Source organism: Podarcis muralis, chromosome 7, assembly GCF_964188315.1.
Source record: "Podarcis muralis chromosome 7, rPodMur119.hap1.1, whole genome shotgun sequence".
NCBI lineage: Eukaryota > Metazoa > Chordata > Lepidosauria > Squamata > Lacertidae > Podarcis > Podarcis muralis.
In genome coordinates this window covers 59,185,937-59,208,525 of record NC_135661.1, presented here as the reverse complement: position 1 = coordinate 59,208,525, position 22,589 = coordinate 59,185,937, and the positions used below count along the sequence as shown (strand labels likewise).

At 47.1% G+C, this 22,589-nt stretch overlaps 2 protein-coding genes and 1 long non-coding RNA gene across 32 annotated transcripts in view; 1 reads left to right on the top strand and 2 right to left on the bottom strand.

Annotated features, from left to right (window-relative positions):
- Positions 1-1,323, bottom strand: part of LOC114602908 (bone morphogenetic protein 8B-like) — a 30,492-nt gene extending 29,169 nt beyond the window's left edge. The window contains exon 1 of the mRNA XM_077931891.1: positions 197-1,323. Within this exon, the coding sequence (XP_077788017.1) occupies positions 197-653 (457 nt within the window). The 5' untranslated portion in view covers positions 654-1,323. The remainder of the gene's footprint in view (positions 1-196) is intronic.
- A 3,208-nt stretch (positions 1,324-4,531) lies between these two features.
- Positions 4,532-7,454, top strand: LOC114601692 (uncharacterized). 2 transcript variants are annotated; one of them, XR_003707802.2, is made up of 3 exons: positions 4,532-4,642; positions 4,891-4,959; positions 7,261-7,454. It is a non-coding gene; the product is annotated as an uncharacterized LOC114601692 (long non-coding RNA). The 2 variants fall into 2 exon arrangements; XR_003707803.2 differs by having other exon boundaries at positions 4,586-4,712.
- Positions 7,455-8,495: 1,041 nt separating this feature from the next.
- MACF1 (microtubule actin crosslinking factor 1) overlaps positions 8,496-22,589 on the bottom strand; it is a 297,050-nt gene continuing 282,956 nt past the window's right edge. For 14 of the 29 annotated variants that reach the window (XM_077931870.1, XM_077931874.1, XM_077931886.1 and 11 more), the window contains 10 exons: positions 22,193-22,355; positions 21,735-21,889; positions 20,687-20,761; positions 19,902-19,919; positions 16,311-16,428; positions 15,667-15,735; positions 12,951-13,162; positions 12,246-12,356; positions 10,245-10,368; positions 8,496-9,260 (listed from right to left, as the gene is read on the bottom strand). In XM_077931870.1, the coding sequence (XP_077787996.1) occupies positions 9,004-9,260; positions 10,245-10,368; positions 12,246-12,356; positions 12,951-13,162; positions 15,667-15,735; positions 16,311-16,428; positions 19,902-19,919; positions 20,687-20,761; positions 21,735-21,889; positions 22,193-22,355 (1,302 nt within the window). In that variant the 3' untranslated portion in view covers positions 8,496-9,003. The remainder of the gene's footprint in view (positions 9,261-10,244; positions 10,369-12,245; positions 12,357-12,950; positions 13,163-15,666; positions 15,736-16,310; positions 16,429-19,901; positions 19,920-20,686; positions 20,762-21,734; positions 21,890-22,192; positions 22,356-22,589) is intronic. The other 15 variants (XM_077931882.1, XM_077931883.1, XM_077931884.1 and 12 more) reach the window with 6 other exon arrangements.

Sequence of the window (22,589 nt, the reverse complement as noted above, 5' to 3'; positions counted from 1 at the left end):
TAGCCGAATTTAGGGGTTTTGTTATTACTGTACAGTATTACTGGTCCGCACGGCGGTCCCCGGCTGCAGACCACCCTCTACCCACCCCGGCCTCGCCCACCGCTTGGCTCTCAGCCCCTGGCGTCGGAGGGCGGCCGCTCTCCCATGCCAGGTTCCTCGAGAGCAGCGCCGTCGGAGCGCTCGCTTGCTCACTCACCCAGGTTGACGAAGCTCATGACGGTGTCGGCGCCGTCGGCGGCCCGGCTCCGCGGGGGACTCCTCGCCCAGCTCGGCGTCCAGGGGCTGCCCTCGTCGTCCCCGTCGTCGTCGTCGTCGTCCTGGCTTGCCATCGCGCGGTACAGGTCGAACATGAAGAGCGGCGCGGCCGAGGGCGGCTGCCGCTGCTGCTGCTGCCGGGCGGCGGCTTTGGTGCCCGTCGGGGCGGGTCGCGTCCGGGGCCGGGGTCTGCCCGGCAGGCCCAGCAGGGCCAGGATCTCGCGCTGCATCTCGCGCCGCTCTCGCCCGCTGAGCCGGCGCTGCTGGGGCGGCTGCTGCTGCTGCGGGCAGGAGGCGGCGGCGCGGCTCGACGCCCGGCGGGCCCAGGGCTCTCCCGCCAGCAGCAGCAACAGCAGCATGGGGAAGAGCAAGGGGATCGGGGCCGGCGGGAGCCGCATCCTGGCGCCCAGCTCGGCGGTGGCAGCAGCAGCCCGGCCAGGGCGCAGGCGGATCCGGCGCGCCGCGGCCGTCGGGGCGGCCCTTTAAGCGGCTTGAGGCGGGAAGCACGTGCTGCTGCTCGTCGGACGGGCTGGGCGGCCGCTCGCCTGCTCCAGCCCTGCCCTCCGCCGAGCGACGGTGAGGGGCCCTGAGCGCGTGCAGAGTGCCTCCCCCGCGGCCAGGAGCGAAGCTCCCTTGGATCGGTTCCCAGGGAAGGGAGGCTCCCGAGCCGCTGACGCGCCCCGCGAGGCCCCGGGAGGAGGCCGCGCGGCTGCGAGGGCCACCTCCCCGCCTTCTTTCACACAGACCCGCCTGAGCCGGCACCGCCCGCCTCCTCAGCAGCAGCTGTTGCTGCTCCGCTGCTGGGACCCAGACGGGCAGCTCCTCGGGGCAGAGACCGCAATTCTTTTGCCGCGAAGAGGCAGAACCATGATGGCGGCACAAAAGTGCAGCTTGGTCGCGGCCTGAAGGGGGGGGGTGGCGTGTCCGCCCCCTTTCTTGGGGGCACCCACAGAGGACAAGAGAGACCGCAGTGCGGCATATCTCGGGGACTAGAGCTCTCTGGGCGAGCAGGTGCTGCTACCTTACGATCAGTGCAAGAAGAACCAAGAACCGCCTGTGCAGGTCAAAGGTATCGTGGCTCTGTTGGACTCCATTTCCCATTAGCCCCAGCCAGCTTTTCTAGCTGTCGGGGGCGATGGGAGTTTAAGGTTGTGCTCACTCACACTCCCGTTGACTGTGCATTGACTGCGTCTCAGGTGCTGGGGTTTTCACACGTGGTCACAGTTCTCCAAAATGCACGTGTATGATATCCCGTACTTTGTTATAAGAGACTGCTGCTCGAAGCCGTTGCTTCTCAAACCAGGCAGCTTCACGCCGATTGGAGTCCTTAAGCCGCTCCTAATTAATCTCTGGCCAAGGTGTGAACACCTGTGCAGAGAGCAAAGGCACGCCCCGCCACAAAGGGAGTAAGCTGTGCTGATATAAACAGGTAGCGTGGAAAGAGCTGTGAGACAACTTAATGTGAGCGCACCCACAGGAACTTTGTCATCGTGTTTTAACTGGCTTATTAGCCGTCTTGCTCTGAATTGCTTGGTTGCAATTCTGCTTCTTCCCGACCGACAGAGGACCCTCCCGGGAACTCTCAGCGCTGGTAGGACTTCTCAGATTGGTTCTCCAGGCTGAGTTTATAACAATCCTCTCTCCCTGTGCTCTTTCCTTTTATGATATGTCTCATCACTAACATTTGCAAGCCATTCTGGAAGCTCTCCACCACCACCCGCAGAATAGCAATATAACAATGCTATATAGATATGGCACCCACCCACCCCTCTGCAATAAGTCCATGATGGTCAACATACTCTGCTACAACAGGATAGGGGGACGCAATATAGGGGGAAATAATGGTTTTAGACTGTTCTGAAACTACTATCCATAAATTTCATCACTCAAAATTCCACTATTATATGAGTGGGCCAGTCCCTGTTCCCAAGATTTAATCAGGCTTGGGGAACGTGCTGAAATTGACCTTGGCAAATTCCTGCAAGAAATGACCTGATCTTGGACAAAATGTGGGGGTGGGGGGACAGAACTTAGCTATACATGGGAGTTTGCACTTCTCTGAATGTCATGACATAGTTGGTGACAGCTTATATGTATCAAAACACACATTTAAACACATCCTTATGAGAGAAATTTCATTTTTAAGTTAGGGTTGGCTGAACTATTTCTTGTTTGTTTCACTTACATTGATAACAACTGTTTTGTTTTGGCAATATTTTGGGGGATGAAACAATATTCTTTGATGGAGAAGGGAACTGGAAAATCTGCCATTTTGTTTCCCCCAGAAATCCCTGTTATGAGGTGCTGTTTGAATTCTGAGGAAATTGTAAAAGCTGCCATCTTAAAGAATGGTTGCCTCCTTTGCTGTTCACTTGGAGCTGCCATTATAGTGGACAGCAGAGTGTCTGTGACACAATGTACACTTTTATGAAGTGGATTCACTGCCCCCGCCCTGGCAACTCATTCTGAGAAAAGACAAAGACAGGAAAAATCTTTGTCAACAATGACCATATCCTGCAATCCTATGATTAAATATTAACAATTTCTTCTTCTTCTTCTCTTTTCAATTGTACATCACAAAAATAAGTTTGAAGTAATATTAGTCGTCAATGTATAAGTTATAACTTATACATTGGTTCGTGAATTGGTTTAAATGAAAGCAAAAAGGAAACAGGATAGAACAGAGTTAACGGATAACATTCAACATCACATGACTAAATGTCTAATTAGGAGCCCTTGTGGTTGTGCTTAGATTCAGTATGCGTATAATAGTCATTTTTCCTCTTGTGTTACTAATGAAACAATGAAGTGTTGGTATAGTGATGAAAGTGAGATGGGGGTTAAAAGTGAAGATAATAATTTATGTTTAAATTTACATTTATTTCAACCAGATTGAGCCAAATGCTGATTGTTCATTTTCTGGAATACTAGCATATGTTATGAAATTAAACCACACCGGGATAAAGCCATCTTTCTCGATCTGTCCACATGTCAACTGTTGTTTATTTGTTATATCTCAAGGAGCGATGGTTCCCAAACTGTTTTGTACCAATTGTCTATTGTTGTGTAAGAAAGGTCTTTCCAGTGTCTGGTTATGTTGTGTCTTGTCACTTGTACTAAATGGCTTATTAATCCTTTATTATGTAGATCCAGATTGTTGTCTTGAAATATATTTGAGGAAGCTAATTCTGGTTTGACTTCCAATTGTTGTTTTGTTATTTTATTAATTTCTTGGAATATCACATTCCAGAAAGGCTGGGATTTTGTAAAACCCCACCTCATGTGGAGTGTTGTACCGGGTGTTGGGCAGCCCCTCCAGCAATGTGGTGAGGCACCAGGATGGGTCATTGCCAGCTTCCTAGAGGTTAATTCTCTATCACTCACCAAAATAAATAGGTTTTTTGTCCATTCCATTGAGCTGGCTCAAGGTTATAGCCAAAATTGCATTCATGTTGATAGGATCAAGTGAACCCACTGATGCACTGAGTAGAATTTTATAAATGTTATATCTGGTCCTTGTCCTTCTGGGGATATTACGAGGGTGGCTGCTATACTGGTAATTGGGTTAGCCAAAAAAATCTGGATTTGGTGGAGTAGCAGCCAAGGGGTTTGTAAGTTTCCTAGTTTAGTCTGTATTTCTTGATCTGATAGTGGCGTATTTTTGTTATAAAAGTCACATGATCGGTATTAGACCTTTAGCTAAATGTGAACTATTTTGTGCCTCTACAGCTTTATTTAAAAGGTTTAATAGGTGTTCCATATCATGGGAGTGGGGCATGGATGGAAGAGAGGAAGTTGAGCAGTAAAGAACTAAGCCCCAGAGAATTCAATTGGTTTTTCTCCAAAGAAAACATGCCAAAGAACCAGTGAAACGATTTGGTGGTGGGGCAATTTCATGAAACTCTTTCCCCTCAGATGACTGGGTCATTTCGCTTATTTTTGGTCAAATTCCTCTTCCTCCCTTGCCCTTTTTGGGCAACCTTGTCTGTTTTGCGGTCCTGAGGTAATGGTCATGCTTGTATGTTACCTTTCTACAGTTCAAGCCACGCTCACGGTGGCTTACAATGTGAAAAAAATACACAACTTCAGCATAACAAAGGTAGTCCTAAACAATAAATAAAATATTTTAAAAATACCAAACTGAACAATTTCCACATCAATCACAGCAAAATCTAAAATAAAGATACAAGAAACCAAGAGCAGCAACTCCCCTCCCAACAACCCCCCCAAAAAACCACACCCCAGTTCTTTCATTCTGAAAGTGGCAGTTGGGGCCGAGGGCAGTTGGCGCCCATGGTTGCCATGACAATGGGGTTCTGAGCCTAACTCACTGTGAAGCAGGCAGCAGGTCCTTGTGGTGCCTCTCTGGACTTGGCTGCAGGCAGAGGTACGCGGTGGGTGGGAGTCTCTCCTGCCAGTTGATTTGTGCTAGGGCCCTCGAGAAGAGACTATTCGGAGTAAGTGTTGACACCCCCAGCCACAATTTGGGAGGGGGAAACAGACCCACTGGGTCAGATTTTTCAGAGTCCTCCAGACCTGACTGCACCCTGGCCCCAACTGGCATGGAGTGTAGCTGAGCACCCACCCAGTCCATCCCTCCCTCAGACTCAGATGCATTTCTGCTCTCCTTTGCAGAATGTCCAAGAGACGCTCATCTGCTGCGTGTCAGGGAAGAGGTGGTTCCAGTGAGGCTCCTCTTGCAAGGTATGACATCTGGCTTCCTATTTATTATGATTAAAAGCAGCCCCATCAATACACATATGCAGAATTTAGCAGTGTTTCATAAGCAGGGAAAAGAAGCATCTCTGCCCTCAAAGAGCTTCCAGTTCAAACTTAAATTAACTGAGGTGATGACGAAGGGGAGAGAGAAGGGTAGGAAACAGATGGCATGACTTGGATTAGTATTCAGGGGTTTCCATACTGAAAGTGGGGAAGAGTGGAATCCACATAATGACCTCCTTGGGGTATTTCGGGGGGGGGGGGAGGTCCTCTAGGATGGTGCACCTGTCACTTGATCCTTTGGCACCCTGAATCCAGTTGAGCCCTGCATCTCCCTGGTGCACGACACTAAGGATTCAGCATGTGGCCTATTAGCTGAAGTCAGTGGAAAGAGAAGTTGTTGGAGAAAGGGTGCATCTAGGATTAGGAGCATTTTAAAACTTCAGAAGCTGAGCTTGCCTGTGAGCATCTATGTGCCTTATATGGAGCCAGACTATTAGTCTATTCAGCTTAGGACAGTCTAGCTCTCCAAGACCCCCAACAAAGTCCTTGCTCAGCTCCGGCACCTGAGAGCCTTTTAGATATGGGGATGCCAGGAATAGAACTGGGGAACCTTGTGTACTAGGCATGACTCTGCCCCTTGATCGGGGCTCCTCCTGTCGGCAAATCTCTTCTTCACACATATGAAATTTACATGTGGCCGCCTACTCCAAGCACAATTTCTGGATGTTAGGCTGCTTGAAAAGGCAGAGGAGCAGAGCCTGGAGAACAACTGACAACTTTGTTTGCTTGTTCCCTGTTGGGCCCTGGAAGAACAACCCCATTTGTATTGATTTAAAAAGGGGCAGTTGTGGCTCTGGATTCCAGGCCTGTGTGTTTACATGGTTGCCAGGACACAGATGTTGCGAGCTGGTCTTGCCCATTCGGAAGTCGGCTGAAAGTTCCAATGCTGCTCAGGGATTTGCTCACTAATTGCTTCTCCTCCCTTGTTGAAGTTCTCTTTGTGTCTATAGGGCAGGGAAATTGTGACGGTAGCATTGCTCCAAGAAAGCCAGGAAAAAAGAAATGTTTTAATTGTTGAAGTATTGGGTTACTGAGTGTGTGCACTCCACAGCTCTGGAGGGCAGTGTCAACTTACTTGCAGGGTTGCCAGATTACAATAATATTGCTGTAATCATTTTCTACATAATTATTGTCAAACCCCATGTTGCCAATTTCAAGTTCATAAATGCAAGTGCTTTGCTCAAAAAGAAAAAAGCAGGGCCCAATTATCTGTGGAAACAGCAAACTTCCATCTTTACATCCATTGCAACATGCTACCATTGGCTTTGTGGGACCACAGACAAGGTGATTTGTATTGGCTGCAGTATAATAGAGAAAGTGGAATATTTTTCTCCCTTCTCATGACACCGGAACTTTTGGACATCCAAGCTGAATGTTGGAAGGTTTGGGACAGACAAAAGAAAATCTTTCTTCACATGGTGCATAGTTAAACTATGGAACTCGCTCCTACAGGGGGCAGTGATGGCAATCAACGTGGATGGCTTTAAAAGAGGACTGGACAAGTTAATGGATAAGCCTATCAACTGCAACAATGCTCTGCCTCCACGGTAGGAGGCAGTAATATTTCAGAATACCAGTTGCTGGAAACCACGAAGAGAGTTCTCTTGTGTTCCTGTCCTGCTTTTGGGCTTTGCACAGGCTCCCAATATAGTTTGGGCAGTCTAAGTATGGAAATGAGCACATTCTGTCCTTTTATCATTTGTACACATGCTGTCCTTGACGCTGCCTGTCATTTAAGTGCTTCATATACACATTCACCTAACATGTCCAGTTTCCCAACTGCACAACAAAACAAAGCAAAACCAAACGCTGCTGTGAGTTGCCCTCCTGTGCTTTGAAAGGGCAGAGCAGATGGAACATCATCCCTTTAGAAGTGCAACAGCCAGGAGCATGGTGAGTTGGTCTCTCTTACTGCACAGGCCCTTTAGGAGACAGTGGACTGGTTAACTTGCCCATAATTTGTGGTTGTCTGGTACACATCTGTTGGCTTCTATGGTTTGGAAGTGGTTCCCAAATGGGGTGGGGTACTGCCCCCTGGGAGGCAGTGAGATTACCTAGGGGATTGGTAAGAGGCAAGGGTTTGGAAAGCTGGTACCACTGGAAGTTCATCAATTTTGTTGAATTACGCAAATAGTTTTAATTGAATTTTGAATAAATGTGCAATTAATTGTCACTGTTTTGAATTTGAATTTTGTTGTCTTCCATTCTCAATGTTTTTTATAGGGCAGGGGGCACTGGGGATGATCTTACGGAACCAAGTGGCGGAGGCTCAAAAAGAGTTTTGGAACCACCGCATTCGGACAAATAATCACAGAGAAAGCAGGCGGCTCTATTCTGTGCCAGAGGAGAAGTGATTGGCTGGGAAGACACACCTGTACTCTTAATGCTAATCCAGTGGCTTCTTCCATGGCATAAAAAAAGAGGCAAGTTTCTTTTTATTATTACTGCAAGCAATTTTAATACAAAAAGTGTCTTCTTTTCTTAAACAATTCATTGGTAGAGCTTCAGGTTCTGGCTCAATTAAACCAACTGAGAGAATCACACAGCAATATGGTCAGTCAGAGCAGGGGAAAGAGCAAAAGTTAATAAATACAGGAAGACCAAGTAGCCCCCAACTCCCTGCCCCTCCCCCTTCTTTACTGTCCCAAAGTTGGCTTTACTTTTTAAAACATCCCTCCCCTTCTTCTCCCCTCCACAATGGAAAAAATGATCATATAAAAGCGAGCTGGGGGGCGGAGGGGGCGGCGCACAAGTGGGGCTGCTGGTGATGCGCTTTAAAATTCCCAAGAACAAGCTCCTGTGCGTGTTGAAGGCAGCTCTGTCGTCGTCTTCTCCCCTGCAGTGTGGAGGGGCCTCTTGGACGTCAGTATGGTCAGAAGTGGCATTAACCAGTTGAGACAATAAATAGGAAACAATGCAGTTAAATAGCAGTTTGTGAACTAAAAAGTGAAGTCAGTTTTTTTTTGTTTTAACAGCAATGTGAGAGAAGAACCAAGTTTTGTGGGAACTCCCCTCTTTGGCTCCACTGCTCAAAGGTTTTGCTGTGTGTGCCCCAACCCCAGGCATCGTCCACACAGGTATGATGCTACTGGAGAGCTTCAAGTGTAAAATATTGAAAACATAGTATTAGTTGTTCTTTAAAAGCTCAGCGGCTGACAGTACTTTCATTTCGCTAAATACAGCATTTTAGTGAACATCTTTACTTGTATGTAGCGTGTGTGCAATTTTTTTTTTTTAATTTATTAGTTCAAACTTACTCCACTTTATCTTCAGGTAAAACCACAATGATTTCTTTTAAAAACTGGAAACAGAAGCCCCAGATCCCATTCACCTCACATTTCTCTCTTTTTGAGGTATCCATGATTTACAAAAAAAAAAAAGAAAGAGAGAGAGAGAGAGAGAGAGAGAGAGAGAGAGAGAGAGAGAGAAAGAAAGAATTCCTTGAACACTGCTGGATATTCAGGTGTTGCTTTTAAATATAATTTACCTTGCTGAGACAGCAAGTTAAGTTTTTATAAAGATGCATTTAGGAAATAATCCTAAAAGATAAAGCAGGATCACTTCCTGCACTGCACAGAAATCCTATTTATATAAATTTTTTTTAACTTTTTGTTTTTACATTTTCACATCTTGACCTTTTGCTTGCTTCTATTCTCTCCCACATTTCATTTTTTTCCCCTGGGCCCTCCCACGCTAAGGAGGTCACCAGAAGGCAAGTTTTATCTACATAAATATTCACATGAAAATAGTAACTTACAAAAAAAGAAAATTAACAGAACAAAATAAGGCAGCTTCATAACACAATTAATCTTTTACACTTTTAACAATATAATTTCTCCCATGTAGAATAAATATACATCCAATGTATGAAGCAGGGTTAAAAAATGGACACAGGTTTTTGTTTGTTTGTTTGTGTGTGTGTGTGTGTGTGTGTGTATGTGTAGATGTGTGCATGGGGTCTTATTATTATCTCTTGGGGCCTGGCGTCTTGGGGGTGGCTGTGGTCGCTTTCTTAGATATGGTGGGGATTTTGGAGGGCTTTGCCATGCCCCGTCGGGAGCTGCCCTGCCCCCCCGTTGCGCTGCTTTCGGAAGTGTCTGAGCAGGCTGACTGTGTCTCTAGGAGGTCAAAGTCAGATGCGTCGCTGCCCCGCCGGCTGCTGGCGCGGCTCCCTGCCCGGCTCCCTGCCCGGCTCTGAGGGCGACTGCTCGTTTTCTTAGGATCTGAAAAGTAAAACAGATGTGTCCATCACCACCATGGAAGCCCAGGAAGGCCTTACAACATGCTATTCCTCCGTCCCTTGAGGGCAGCCCCCATCTTGTTTTCCAGCTAGATGCCACCTTCCCTTTAGACATCCTCTGTGTGTGCTGGAACGGTGGCTCTCACAGCTACCACAAGCAGTTGATGCCTGAGCAGTCGGGCCCTCCCCACAACATAGCTGAACCTATTTCAGTGTACTACTCTCTATAGAGAGACCCCTTGCTCTGGAACTGCCTCGCTGCCAGTGGAGGTGACAGTCAAACTGGCTGATGTTGCTGTATCATTATCGGTGCTTCATTCCACTTTGTGGCCAGGCAGGGTCATGTGTGGGCTTCCTTATGTCTTGGAGGAATCACTGAAGCACAGGGGCTTTCACTTGCTATTAATTTCTCAACAAAAAGCTCCTGTGTATCCCATATATATTTCTACTCAGAAGTCCCACCGAGTGCAATAGGGCCTATGCACAGCAATGTGGAGGCAGGGTTGCGGGCTAAAATAATAAAACTTTGCATAAATGGAATTGGCTATAGCGAAAGTGTGCTGAACTTCAGTTGGCACCACCTGTAACAGCTCTGACCCATTGACTGGTGCACACAGAGAAATGGCCATGCTCCTAAGAGCACAGAAAACCAGCTGCAAGTACACTTGAGGCTTACAAGGGCAGAGTGAAGACTGTTAGCAGCAGGAGCCCCCAGCCCGCCCCCGCTGGAAGTAACCCTCATCAGGGAGGTTGGAATTACTCATCCCACCTAACAGAAGTAGAGGCTGCAACTCAGAGCAGCTTGACCCAAGTCCCACTCCTGTGTTCACCTGTTCAGTTTACTGAATTTTGTTCATTGTTTCCCACAACCAAGGGAAGCCCCGAAGTGATTCACAAAACAAAGAATGAAAAGGCAATACATGCAGCATACAAGCAGGGACTGTGTCACTTCCAGAAAGGCACTTACCAGCCCGACTAGTTTTGGCACCTGAAGACACTGGCGAGGAGCTGTTACTGGTGTCGCCAGCGAGAGAAGTCCGGCTGGAGTGGAAAGTGGGTCGCTTCAGCTTGCTGCTTGAAGAGGGAACAACCTTGGGAGAAAGAGACGTTTATCTCAACAGTCATCATTTGCTTCCTAAACAGGTGCTGGTTGAGAGGATCCCTGCACTCCAGCAGCCAGACTGCAGCCCCCACTGCATCTTAAAGGTCAACAAGGAATGAAGGAGCATCAAGTCCTGCTGTCCCCTCCCCATGAATCACAGAGGGGCTCAACAGTTGTTAAACAAGAACCCAGAAAGACCGAATTGTGGCTGCTGTAGCCAAGAAGTCCCACGTGGGAACTTCTGTGGACACCCAGCTCTTCACCTGCCCATTTTGCTTTCTGCTAATGGACATGAACACATTTACAGGGCTGCCTGCCCACCCACCCCATGTTCCTCATGACCTTTAAGGTGCTGCGGGCCAAGAAGAGAAGCAGACAGACAAGACACACCAAGAAGGCCATTCTCTGCTATTAGTCCTCTTTACCACCCAGCGCTGGATGGCAGGCTCATTAATTGGATCCCTGTGCTTGCCGTCTCTAAAAAGGGCAGAAAAGAAGCTCCTGAGCACTTGAGGAGCATGAGCAGCAAGAAGGCACCTTTGGTGAGGTTTAGTCCAAGTCATCACACCTCTGTCTAGAAAGAGCAGGGGATCCACTTGGCCCTGAACAGTTCTACTTGTGCCCCATGGAAGAAGCAGGACAGAGAGCAGCTCGGAACTGGAGTGGGCGGGGATCCTGCTCATTTTGGACACCACAGCTGCAGCTCCCATCAGCCTCTTTAAAGCAGGTGCAGAGCAGGATGCCAGCTACTATTTCAGTGGGAGGAAAAACTGGAGGAAAAAGCATCCTCCCAACTCCAGTTCCCAAGCACTAGATGTGAAGAGGGAGTCCAATGCTGGTGCACCAACGGTCTCTGCCTTTCTAGTGGCGCAAAGCAGGGGAATGCTTAATCTAAAGCACATGCTTTGCACATGCAGAAGGTCCCAGGTCCAGTCCCCAACAGCGGCTCCAGGTAGGCCTGGGAAAGACTCCTGCCAGAGACTCCGGAGAGCTGCTGCCAGCCTGTGTTGACAACACTGGGCTAGATGGACTCAGGCAGCATCCTATGTTCCGAAAACAGCTTCACCAACTTGTTGCCTTCCAAACATTTTGGAGTATGACTCTGATCACCAGCACAGTGTGTCATCTAAGACATCTGGAGGGCACCCAGTTGGAGAAAAGCAAACTGAAGCAACAATCATTTCAGGTCTGAGCAACTTATATGGACACCAAGCCGGTAGCCTATCATTAATACCACCCCCATTCCTCCTGTTTGGTTGGGACTTACATTCCCATGACTGTAAGAACTGCCCTGGTGGGAGGGAGGGAAGGAGGGAGGGAAAAGGATGTCCATCTAACCCAGCCTCCTACCTCCAAGAGCAGCCAGGCAGATGTTTCTAAGACGCTTCTCCCCTCCCAACATTCTCACCTGCATCGTATGTGGGATAACAAATTGAGGGGTTTCTATACAGGCACAGGCACTGATTTTCAAAGTGTTAATTCGGCTGTTTTATCCATGACTCCTGACTTTTAAGTGGTATCCTCCTCTATCATATCTCTTTCATTTAATGTTCTAAAACAGCCCAAAACTTGAAAGATTTTCTCACTTTGAACTTCTGGGAAAATGTTTGTTGTTTCAACACAAACTGGTTGCAAACTGTGTGTTAACGTTCTGTTGGTTTTGAAAGAGTATTTCGAAGAACAAATCTTTTTGTCTTTAAGAAACCAGAGTTAGAAGCCCCATGAGCAACACAGCAGCAGCCCTAGCATGGAAAGAGGTGTTATCAAGCGCTGTTATAACAAGGAAAGCATTAAGAGAGGGGAAAAGGAAGCCAAGGGGGCTCCTCCTTTTGCAACAGGGACTGGCCCATGTAAGCCATACTCTACCTCAGAAGCAGACAGGTGGAGGTCAGCATTATCGTAGCCCCTCAAAGGGGTACCTGCCTTGCTGTTTACCAACCAGGGTTTGTCATAACTGCGAGTGAAGTGATGCGGAGTCTGTGAAATGGAAAATCCAAAGAGAAATTGAGGGAGAGGGAGGGAAGGGGGAAGGGAGTGAAAGGAAAGGAGGGATGGGGCGGGGAGGGGAGGGAGGTGTACAGGATGGAAGGAAAATAAAAACAGAAAAGTAAATAAACCCTAAAATAAAATAAAAAAACAAACCCAACAGGTAATGAAAGGGAACATACAAAATGGGCGACGAGATGGGAGTCACACAAGTAGGGGTTGTGCTCTGTGCCCACTGCCAACGTGGCCATCTCACCCAGGCCAAGCGTCAGGGGAGAAAAACTTCCCAGGATCACAGAAGCCAAGAAAACAAACCAGGGATGGCCCAAAAATTAAAATGAGACACAAACAGACAGGTGTAATTTGGGGGAGGGGAGGGGAGGGGAAGAGGAACTCCGCCATTTCACTCTACCCACCTGGATGTGACAGCATTTCATTGTCATCGTGGGCAGAAATAAATGTTTGAGTGACCCTGAGAGTTCTGTCCTCTGTGGACAGGCCCCACTGGACACTCAGAGGCCTGTACCTGTCCTGGAGCAACTGAGTGACAGAAGCCATTTTTAATGGTTAAAGAAGCCCTCTCACCTTTGTCCCGCTTGCAGGTGTGGCTGGGGAGGAGGGCATCGAAGTGCAGCTGTGGTTGCTCTGGCTGGCGCTCGAGCTGGACCGCGTTGGGGAGGCTGCCCGAGAGGAGGGCTTTGACCTGCGCCCCCTGGACCGGAATGGCGCCATTCCCTGAGAAGCTCCCTCTGGGAGAATGAATTTCTCTCGAAGTTCAAGGTTAGTTCTTCCTCGAGCTGTAGGGAAGGAACCACCATAAAACATGAAGAAAAAAAAGCCAAAGAAACCAGAGTCTGAAATATAAACAGATGGGCAAAGCCAGGCAAAGCCAGATGCTTCTGACTCCCTGGTGCAGGCTTGCTAGGGTGTGCTTTGGATTCTTTCCTCCTCCTTCCAGTTAATTTTCTGTGAGACAGACCCCTTGGTCTTCTCACTTTGCTACACCAGCAGCAGCTTAAAAGTCTCAAGATAGAGAGGAAAAGTCTTCCTAGGAGGGGAAAGATCTAGGAGCATTCTGTAGCTCATATAGAAGCCCCCACCACAAACATCATTCAGAGCAGTGGTGTTTCAGCCTGCAACAGGGCAAGTCCACACACTTTTGAAAGGACTCAGATATGCACCCTCTAAGCACATATAGACAGCGCCCGTCTCATCTATACCACCAACGCCATCTATTACTCACGTCCTTCTGTACAATCTGCTTTACAGGCTAGTGAAGGATCCTCTGGAGTGGGGGGGGGGTCTCCTTTACCCAGTCTCAGTTCAGCACCAAAGAATTCTGGAATAGCTCAGTCAGCAGAACATGAGACTCTTAATCTCGAGGTCGTGGGTTCAAGCCCCAGACTGAGCAAAAGATTCCTGCATTGCGGAGGTGAATAGACCCTTGGGTTCCCACCCAACTCTACAATTCTATGCCCCCCCCCAGCTGTGGGAAGCTTGCTGACCCAAAGCAGAGCTTGCTCAGCTGCTGGCACAGCACACTTAGCTAAGTTTATGCGGCAAGAGGTCTGGGAAACAAAGTGTTGTCCAAAGAGCTCTCAATTCGTTTTCACCTGATTCTCAAGAAATGGAAGGAAATAAACCTGACTTAAAATTTGCAACCAGGATACAGGAACATAGGAAGCTGCTTTATACTGTGTCAGATCATTGATCCCCATAGCTTAGCATTGCATACACTGACCGGCAGCGGCTCTCCAGAATTTCTGGCAGGAGTCTCTTCCAGCCCTACCTGGAGATGCCATCAGGGACTGAACCTGGGACCACCTGGAGGCAGAGCAGTTGCTCTCCCACTGAGCTACACCCCTTCCCCAATTTTCAGTTTCCTTCCTCTGCAATTATACCACCTGCTTCATAGCAAAACAGCAAGCATATTCTTCAGTTTTACAGGAAAAACAGCAACAAACCTAACAAACAGATACACACAGCAAGGAGCAGTTTTGTTAATTGAGCAAGACACCATGCATAAAGCCTTGCCAGGCAGAAAAAGGGGCAGCTGGAGATTTCACACATTATCCACTCCAAGACAAGCAATTGCAGCTGCCAAGGGGACTTCCAGAGAGGGGCTTAGCTTGCAAACGAGCTATTGAGATACCACAAGTGAGTTGTTGGTAACTGGGTTTATATATATATTTATCAGATTTTCCCCAGTAAGATCAAATTCAGAGTTGGTACAAGCTGGCTTTTTGATGCCAACAATGTTGTGTGGACTCTGTAAAACACTTGCATGCATCAGGAGCACTGATTCCATGATAAACCCCCATCTGGAAGCACCCCTAGGATTGCGTCAGAACAATCTGCGGATGCCTAGCAGGAGTGCTCAAGAGCAGCACCAGGAACAGAAGAATCAGCAATACCAAGAGGCAATCAAGAAACAAATCCTAGAGCAGCTTTCTTAAACCCTAGGCCCTCAGATGCTTTGAACTACAACTCCCACCAGCCCCATCTTTCATAGTGCATGCTAGCTGGGAATGATGAGTGTTATAGTCCAAAACATCTGGAAAGCACTGACTGGCGAAGACTATCCCAGATGTTTTACAACATGGCAGCATGCAGCCGCATTCAGACAAACTATCATGGGAGGGAAGGGGGAAATGGCCACCCAACAGCCACAGGCCAGAAGGAATAACCTGTCTTCAAAGGAAGGGGGCCCAGACTGCAGGCTGGAGGGTTGGGTGGGTAGCCATTCCCTCACAAGCCTCTAACATCAGCCTTTCGTCTTACAGAACACCATATTTACTTACAGGCAATTTCTAGGAGAAAAGGTAAATGATATAATAGGAAAGGGGAGGAAATTTTTTTGGGATTGAGGGAGATGCAGAAAAGGCAAGAAAGGAAGCTAGTCTGGTGTTGAACCAGGGCCCAAATCCCTGCTCCTCACTCGGGGCAAGCTGCTCTTGCTCAGCTGAACCCATCAAGGCTGCTGCGAGCATAAGCTGGTGCAGAGGATACATGTTGCAACCCTTGGGAAAAAGTGAGTGGTGATTTCAGGGCCAATGTGACAGACAGGAACAAGATGAGGCAGGGGCTGTGAAGCCTACTCAACTTGCAGCTTTCAGCCCAAACCAGCCAAAAAAAAATATTCTTTGTCTCTCTCTGTCCCCACCCCATGCCCTTCACTACAGCAAAGTACTATTCTGGGCCAGAGGGGATGATGGGGAAGATCAAGGCAGGTTAGAGAAGCAAAGCCATTCCCAACAAGTGGAGGAGGAGTAGTGAGAGGAAGCCAAGAAAAACCGCCAACCTATCGGAGACTGACTGGCAATCGAAGAGCTGGAATCAGAGCGTTTTATTTTACTTCCCGGGTGGTGAACTAGAATAAAGAAAATACATATATACAAAGAAAAGATAGAGCAGGAAAAACAAACAGCAGTGGGGGTCAAAGAGGAGGAGGAAAAAGGCAAGGAGAAGTCTCTTACACGCTGGCTGGCATGCAGGACAGCCATTTTAGAGGGAAAATGGAAAGGGTACGAGAAGAGAGCTCAGCCCACAGATGTGAAGAGGTGGGTGGGAGGGTGGGGGCTCTGATGCATTCTACTTCTCCCCCCGCCCCAACATGTGAGTGTTACATAGGAAGTCCTAGTCAAGTACTTATTGGTACTTATGCTGACATTCAGGATGGACTAGGGTCTGCCCAAGATATCATGGCGTTTGCAGAAGAGAACCTCACTGGCACTTCTCTCCCACTCATCAACACAGGTCACCCTCCTCAAGAAGTTCTTGGCTAGGCTGATCTTTTGACTGACCTCAAGAAGACTTCCTGCTGGGCTGGGCTGGGCTCCATGGGTGGTCCTGGCCCACTCACTTTTAACGGCAGACACCTCAAAGCCTTACACTGGGGGAGGTTAAGAGCCCCATGTTTGTTAAGAATCACTCTCCATTTCTTACCTCTGCAAGGATCGTTCTTCACTAAAAACTCATCCAGGGCCATCCATCCTCCACCAACGCGAACCATGACTGTGCTACGCAGGATACGGACCAGCCGCAGTTGCTGCGAATCGCCAAACTGTGGAGGGAGCAGCAGAGGGGGAAATGGTTTAGATGAGAACCCACAAAGGAGCCCAAAAGACCCCTTGCAATTAAAAAAGAAAGGTGGCAGCACAGGGCCGCTTCAGGAGAGGGACTGCAGCAGGATGGGCTTTGACACTGGGGCCTCTCTCCTGAACCTACTAACTGCCTTTAAGAATTTATTTTTTTTAATGTCTAAATGGGTTTATTATGGATGTTTATATTTTAAATGTTTGTATAACTGGTTTTCATGCTTTGTAAACCACTCAGAAGTCTATAAGCAGTATATGAATAAATAATGGTGATGATGATGTTAATAAAACCAGAATGGATCCATTTTAATGCATTGCTAATTATAACTAAATGAAAATGAAGGAGGTGCACCCTTGTTTTGCTGGAGCTACCTCAGCTCAGTGGCAGGGCACCTGTTCTGTGCCCAAAAGCCCATTCCTGGAAGCATTTCAGGTTAAAATGAATCAGCCAAGCAGTAGGTGATGAGAAAGGCCTTTTCTCTCTTCCTGCCAGAGACTGCCCTGGAGATGATCGGCTAGACAGTTGCTATGGACCAGGCTATGCTATGGACCAGGTGGACCAAAGAGGACTCAGGGTGAGGTAGTGCCCAGAAGTATCTCCTCTGCAGTGTTTGCACATCTATTGTGCTCCCTTAAAGGCTTGCCCATTTGTCTCTGGGCCAACTGTAACCATTGTGTTATGTGGAAGATGAAATAAAGCCAGAACTTCGAACTTTTGAGCAATTTCCCAACAAAGGACTTGGGGGGGGTGTTGTTTGGAGCATGGTTCGAATTCAGCCACATGCCAGTCTTGATACAGTTGATTTCTGGAGAGGGGACAACTGGAATTCTCATGAAATTCAGTAACAGAATCCCACCAATCACTCTCATCAAAAAGGAGAGAAGCCCTTCACCAGATCTGAAGACCCATAAAATTCATGGTACATGACATCCCCACCACCACGCAGAAGAGTTAATTGCAGCAGCCAGAGATGTGCAAACCTGCAAAGTGGTAGCCTTAAGGATCAGAAATACATTTACTGAAATGACCACTAGCAGTATGACATCTCCACAATTTGAAGCCTTGACCAATGGACTAAACAGCATGTCCTGCCTCACTAGAAATCTGCTCTGCAAAGATCAGCATCCATAATGCAAACTGAAGACATTAGTTTCCTACCATCTTATCAACAGAGGGGCAGAACGTATCTCACAAAACAAGTTTAAAATGGATTTCTTCTCTGCATTGCTGAAACTCCCTCTGGAGTTATGATTTGGCTAAAAATTATGCAGGAGGAAATGAGAAGCATTTTTTTCATTTTATCTTCTTGAAGCCTTGAGTTATTTGACACGATCCATGCAGATGGCTTGAAGCTTTAGTGCTAATTATGGAAGGAAATTATCCAAATGGATTCAGCGCTTGCATTCAAAAAGCGGTGGAAAATTAATTGGAAGGCATCCAGATACTGGTATACAGAATACATTGCAAGAATTTCAACTCTGTGAAAGAGGCACAGAAGTTACACCTCCTGGAAGAACCAAGAGATGCTGCATTCTAAGAACTAGGTATCCTGCTGGTATCTTGCTCTGATGGTACTGTGGAAGGACCAAACTTGTGAAGAACTGCAAGAAAAATGTGTCCTCTTGCCTCAAGTATGATATTAGAAATCTGAAGGTACACAATGGAAATGATAATTAGCTTCCTGAGCTTGCTATTCACACGCCTCAGGGGTATAGATTTGCATGCACAGTATGTTCTGCTCTATGTGTCCTTGGTCAGTTCTGGATATTTTATTTTGGTGGTTAACAGCATAGCCTCAGTTGCTAGTGATTGAAAATATCCATCAATCCCCCACCAGCAAAGTTATGTGGCAGGTTCTGAAGTCATAGGATTATGCAGTGCTCAGCTCCAATGGGAATCCTTTCTCTAGATCTCTCAGATATGTGGGACTATGGCTGAGCTTACAGAATCAAACTGTGATTGTGCTCTAATACTTCTTATGGCTGAACAATGGGCTTCAGAGACTGGTATAATAATAATAATAATAATAATAATAATAATAATAATAATAATAATAATTTATTATTTATACCCCGCCCATCTGGCTGGGCCTCCCCAGCCACTCTGGGCGGCTTCCATAAAAACCAAAAATACAATAAAATATCACATGTTAAAAACTTCCCTGAACAGGGCTGCCTTAAGATGTCTCTTGAATGTCAGGTAGTTATTTATCACTTTGACATCTGCTGGAAGGGCGTTCCACAGGGTGGGCGCCACTACCGGGAAGGCCCTCTGCCTGGTTCCCTGTAGCTTTGCTTCTCGCAATGAGGGAACCGCCAGAAGGCCCTCGGCGCTGGACCTCAGCGTCCGGGCAGAATGATGGGGGTGGAGACGCTCCTTCAGGTATACTGGACCGAGGCCGTTTAGGGCTTTAAAGGTCAGCACCAACACTTTGAATTGTGCTTGGAAACGTACTGGGAGCCAATGCAAGTCTTTCAAGACCGGTGTTATATGGTCTCGGCGGCCGCTCCCAGTCACCAGTCTAGCTGCCGCATTCTGGATTAGTTGTAGTTTCCGAGTCACCTTCAAAGGTAGCCCCACGTAGAGTGCATTGCAGTAGTCCAAGCGGGAGATAACCAGAGCATGTACCACTCTGGCGAGACAGTCCGCAGGCAGATAGGGTCTCAGCCTACGTACCAGATGGAGCTGGTAAACAGCTGCCCTGGACACGGATTTGACCTGTGCCTCCATGGACAGCTGTGAGTCCAAAATGACTCCCAGGCTGCGCACCTGGTCCTTCAGGGGCACAGTTACCCCATTCAGGACCAGGGAATCCTCCACACCTGCCCGCCTCCTGTCCCCCAAAAACAGTACTACAAAAACAGGTTCAAGGGCTACTTAAGCCCATTTGAGTTAGCTAACCAGTTTTGAGGCATTCAGTCCTGCCTGCACAGTTTTCCAGCTTAGCTGCACAAGAAGTCAAATATGAGTTATTTTAAAGCAGACTTTGCCAATATGGTGCTCTTCAGATGGTTTGGGCTGAAACCCTCATCAGTCCCAACTAGCACAATCGGGGTTGATTGGAGTCACAGTCCAAACCATCAGGAGGGCACAAAGTTAGCGAAGGCTGCTTCACTACCAAGAGTTTCAATCTTCTAAAAAAGTGTCTGGCACACAAATCACAGGGAAGTTCCTTTGTGAGTGCCCATGTTTGTGTCTGTCACTAAGGGGGCATTTGCACATTTGTAGCGTTGCTTCCATTCCATCCCTTGATCATTATGTCACTGTATACCAGAATCTTGGCTGTTAATACAGACAAGCTCTTACCACAGCATCCACACCAGCACAACCACCCATAGCAATGAAAATATCAGTTTGTAAAGGGACAACACATGCGATTCTTTTAAGGGAAACAATCTATAAAAGGATGTAGAGACAGCATTGCAAGGCACACTGTACCTGGTTGCCGAGGAAGAACTACAAAGGAGAAGAAAGTACAAATGAAAGAGAGAGGGAGGGAGGGAGAGAGAGAGAGGGAACAAAAAACATTGAGCAGCATTAACAGAGCATCACTATGAAAAATGTCTTGTTAACCACAAGTACCACTGATGTGTATACTCGACATTACTCAGCATGCTAAACGTCACATTTTGGTACTTCCCTTTTATACACATTTATATTAACGAAGCAAGCCAAAGATCTTGTACACTTTAGAAATGTGACAAGGGCCAGTGCTGGTTATTTTACACACTCCGCTCTTGTGCTAAATTCAGGGCAAGCTCAAGACATTTTGCCAACCCAAGTGATAATTATAACCCCCACTTTGTTCCTTAAAAATGCAGCCACCAACAAGTGGCTGCTCAGATTGTTTGCACCGCAGATAAAATTGCACGCAGTTCAGGCACGTGGGGAAGCTAAGCTAGATGGTTCTACTGCCAGTGGAAGACTCTGAGAACTTGAGACAAAAACAGAAGCAGCACAGATGTCCCCCATGAGCATTTTCAGAAGGACTGTGTTTAAATCTCAGAGGAACACACAGGGCTGGAAAGTAAAACAGGCAAAAGGAAACACTTCCTGCCCCCCCTCCCAGTCAATCATGGAGTTCCCTGCTACAAAATGAAATGGGGGTCCACAATGAAATTAGAGAACTTTTTTTTTAACCCTTTACAATGAAACTATCAGGTTGCCAGAGGAACCTCCCTCCCCCCCAACTGTCAATGCAAGCAAAGCCCCCTTCAGCTTACCCGGTATTTGTTCTCTCCAATCTGCTCCACTTGGAATCTCTTTGCGCATTTACACTGAGCCACCTGCCTGGTCACCTGTTGGGTAGAAAGAAAAGAGATTCCATTAGGCTAAACTACAGGAAAGCTCTCCAACTGGTTTGAAAGGTTTTTGTTTTTACTTTAAGACAGTCCCTACTGAAAAACCACAAAGGGAAAAAGGTGGGCAATATTGTCCCAATTTATCTTCATCATCACAACCCTGTGAAGATAGGAAGATTAGTGGTGACTGGACTATGGCTGTTTTGGTGAGCTACATGCTTGAATGGGAGGGATTTTAACCCAAGACCCCAGTGGAACAAGTCTGAGGGTCTACTTATTGCACCACACTACCTTCCCCAGATAAGATTCAAAATCCCGTTCTACTATATACTTGAAAGATTTATATCCCTCCTGTCATCACAAATGATCTCAGGGTGGGTTGCAAGAAGTTAAAATACAACAAAGCAATAAAATACAATTATCACCATGAAAACAACTCCCACTGTTTTTCATAGCAACTCTCTGGAACTCTGCAGCTACATATGTAAAATTTAGAAGGCCTGGAGGAGGAGGAGGAAGGTCTCCAGCTGGCCTAGGAATTTAACAAAGGTTTGCACCAGCTGAACTTTAAAGCAGAGGGGGTTCCACACCTGGATGTTACTGCATTGGCAAAGTCTCTCACTTCTTGACTCAAATTCTCACTCTCATGAATTTTGATTCCTTGACTTTTTACATATACGTAAAAGAGATGTGACAGCCCTGAGCAAATGAAGGCTGGCACTTGTGACTATTATGATTATTCTTATGGCACTGTCCATGCATGTGGTGCTTTGCAAAGTATGAGAAAACAGGTCCCTTTCTCAAGGTGCTTACAAACTAGAAAATAAGTAACAAGGGAGGATAGCAGGAGAAAAATATGGGGCTATTGAATTAGGGCATGGAGACCAGATAGTGGTTTTGATAGTGGATTGAAACAGCTTAACTATCTCCATAGCTCCTGGATCCCTGCTGCCTTATCAAAATGTCTTACCTCATCCTCAATTTTGTCTGCATCTGTTGTTGGCCGATAAGCATCTTTGTTAGGGTGCAGAGCAGCTACAAACTCATAATAGTCAATGTAACCATCCCCATCACGGTCAAAGATGTCAGCTACCGCAGTCATCTCCAACTTAGTAGTGGGGAATTCTGAATGGGAGAGAACAAATGGAAACTCCATTACCGATCCCAAATGCAAGATTTGTCAGACATCTTTGAGAGGCAGTGACTGAACCCTGGTCTCCCAGTTCCTAGTCCGACACTCTAACCACTATTACTTTTATTACAGTTTTTACACTATACTGCACCACAATGGCTCTTCTTGCAGGCAGGGTTGTTTGCTTGACACTAAGCAGGAATTGCTTCCTGCTTCTCAATCTGGGGGAAAAAACAAAGTCAGCAGGTAAAGGCAGCTGAAAGTGTTTTAAGCATTAAAAGAGTTAGGGGGCTTACTGGATGCCAAGATGCCATCAATGAACTCCTGCCGGGTGATTTTCCCATCTTGGTCTTTGTCAATCCGCCGGAAGAAGTCCATCACACGTGACTTCTTGTGGTTCATCCAGCGCATGTACTTCTTCCGCCATACATCAAAGTCAAAGTTTGCAAACTCTTTCAGCTGGAGAAGGGAAGAGGAAAGGCTGTTTCACATCTCACTTGGAAAGAGGATCCACAAATATTTACATCTCCTAAGATGCAGGAGGCAACAGCACAGCTCTCTCTCCTCTCAAAGTGTAGGATTTGCCTGATTGACACCAAACTCACCAAAATAAGGAAGGGGTACAGTGGGGCTGTGCATTTAGCCCTGGCCCCTCATGTCTTTAGGGTGAATGTCTGTAGCGGGAGAAGCCAT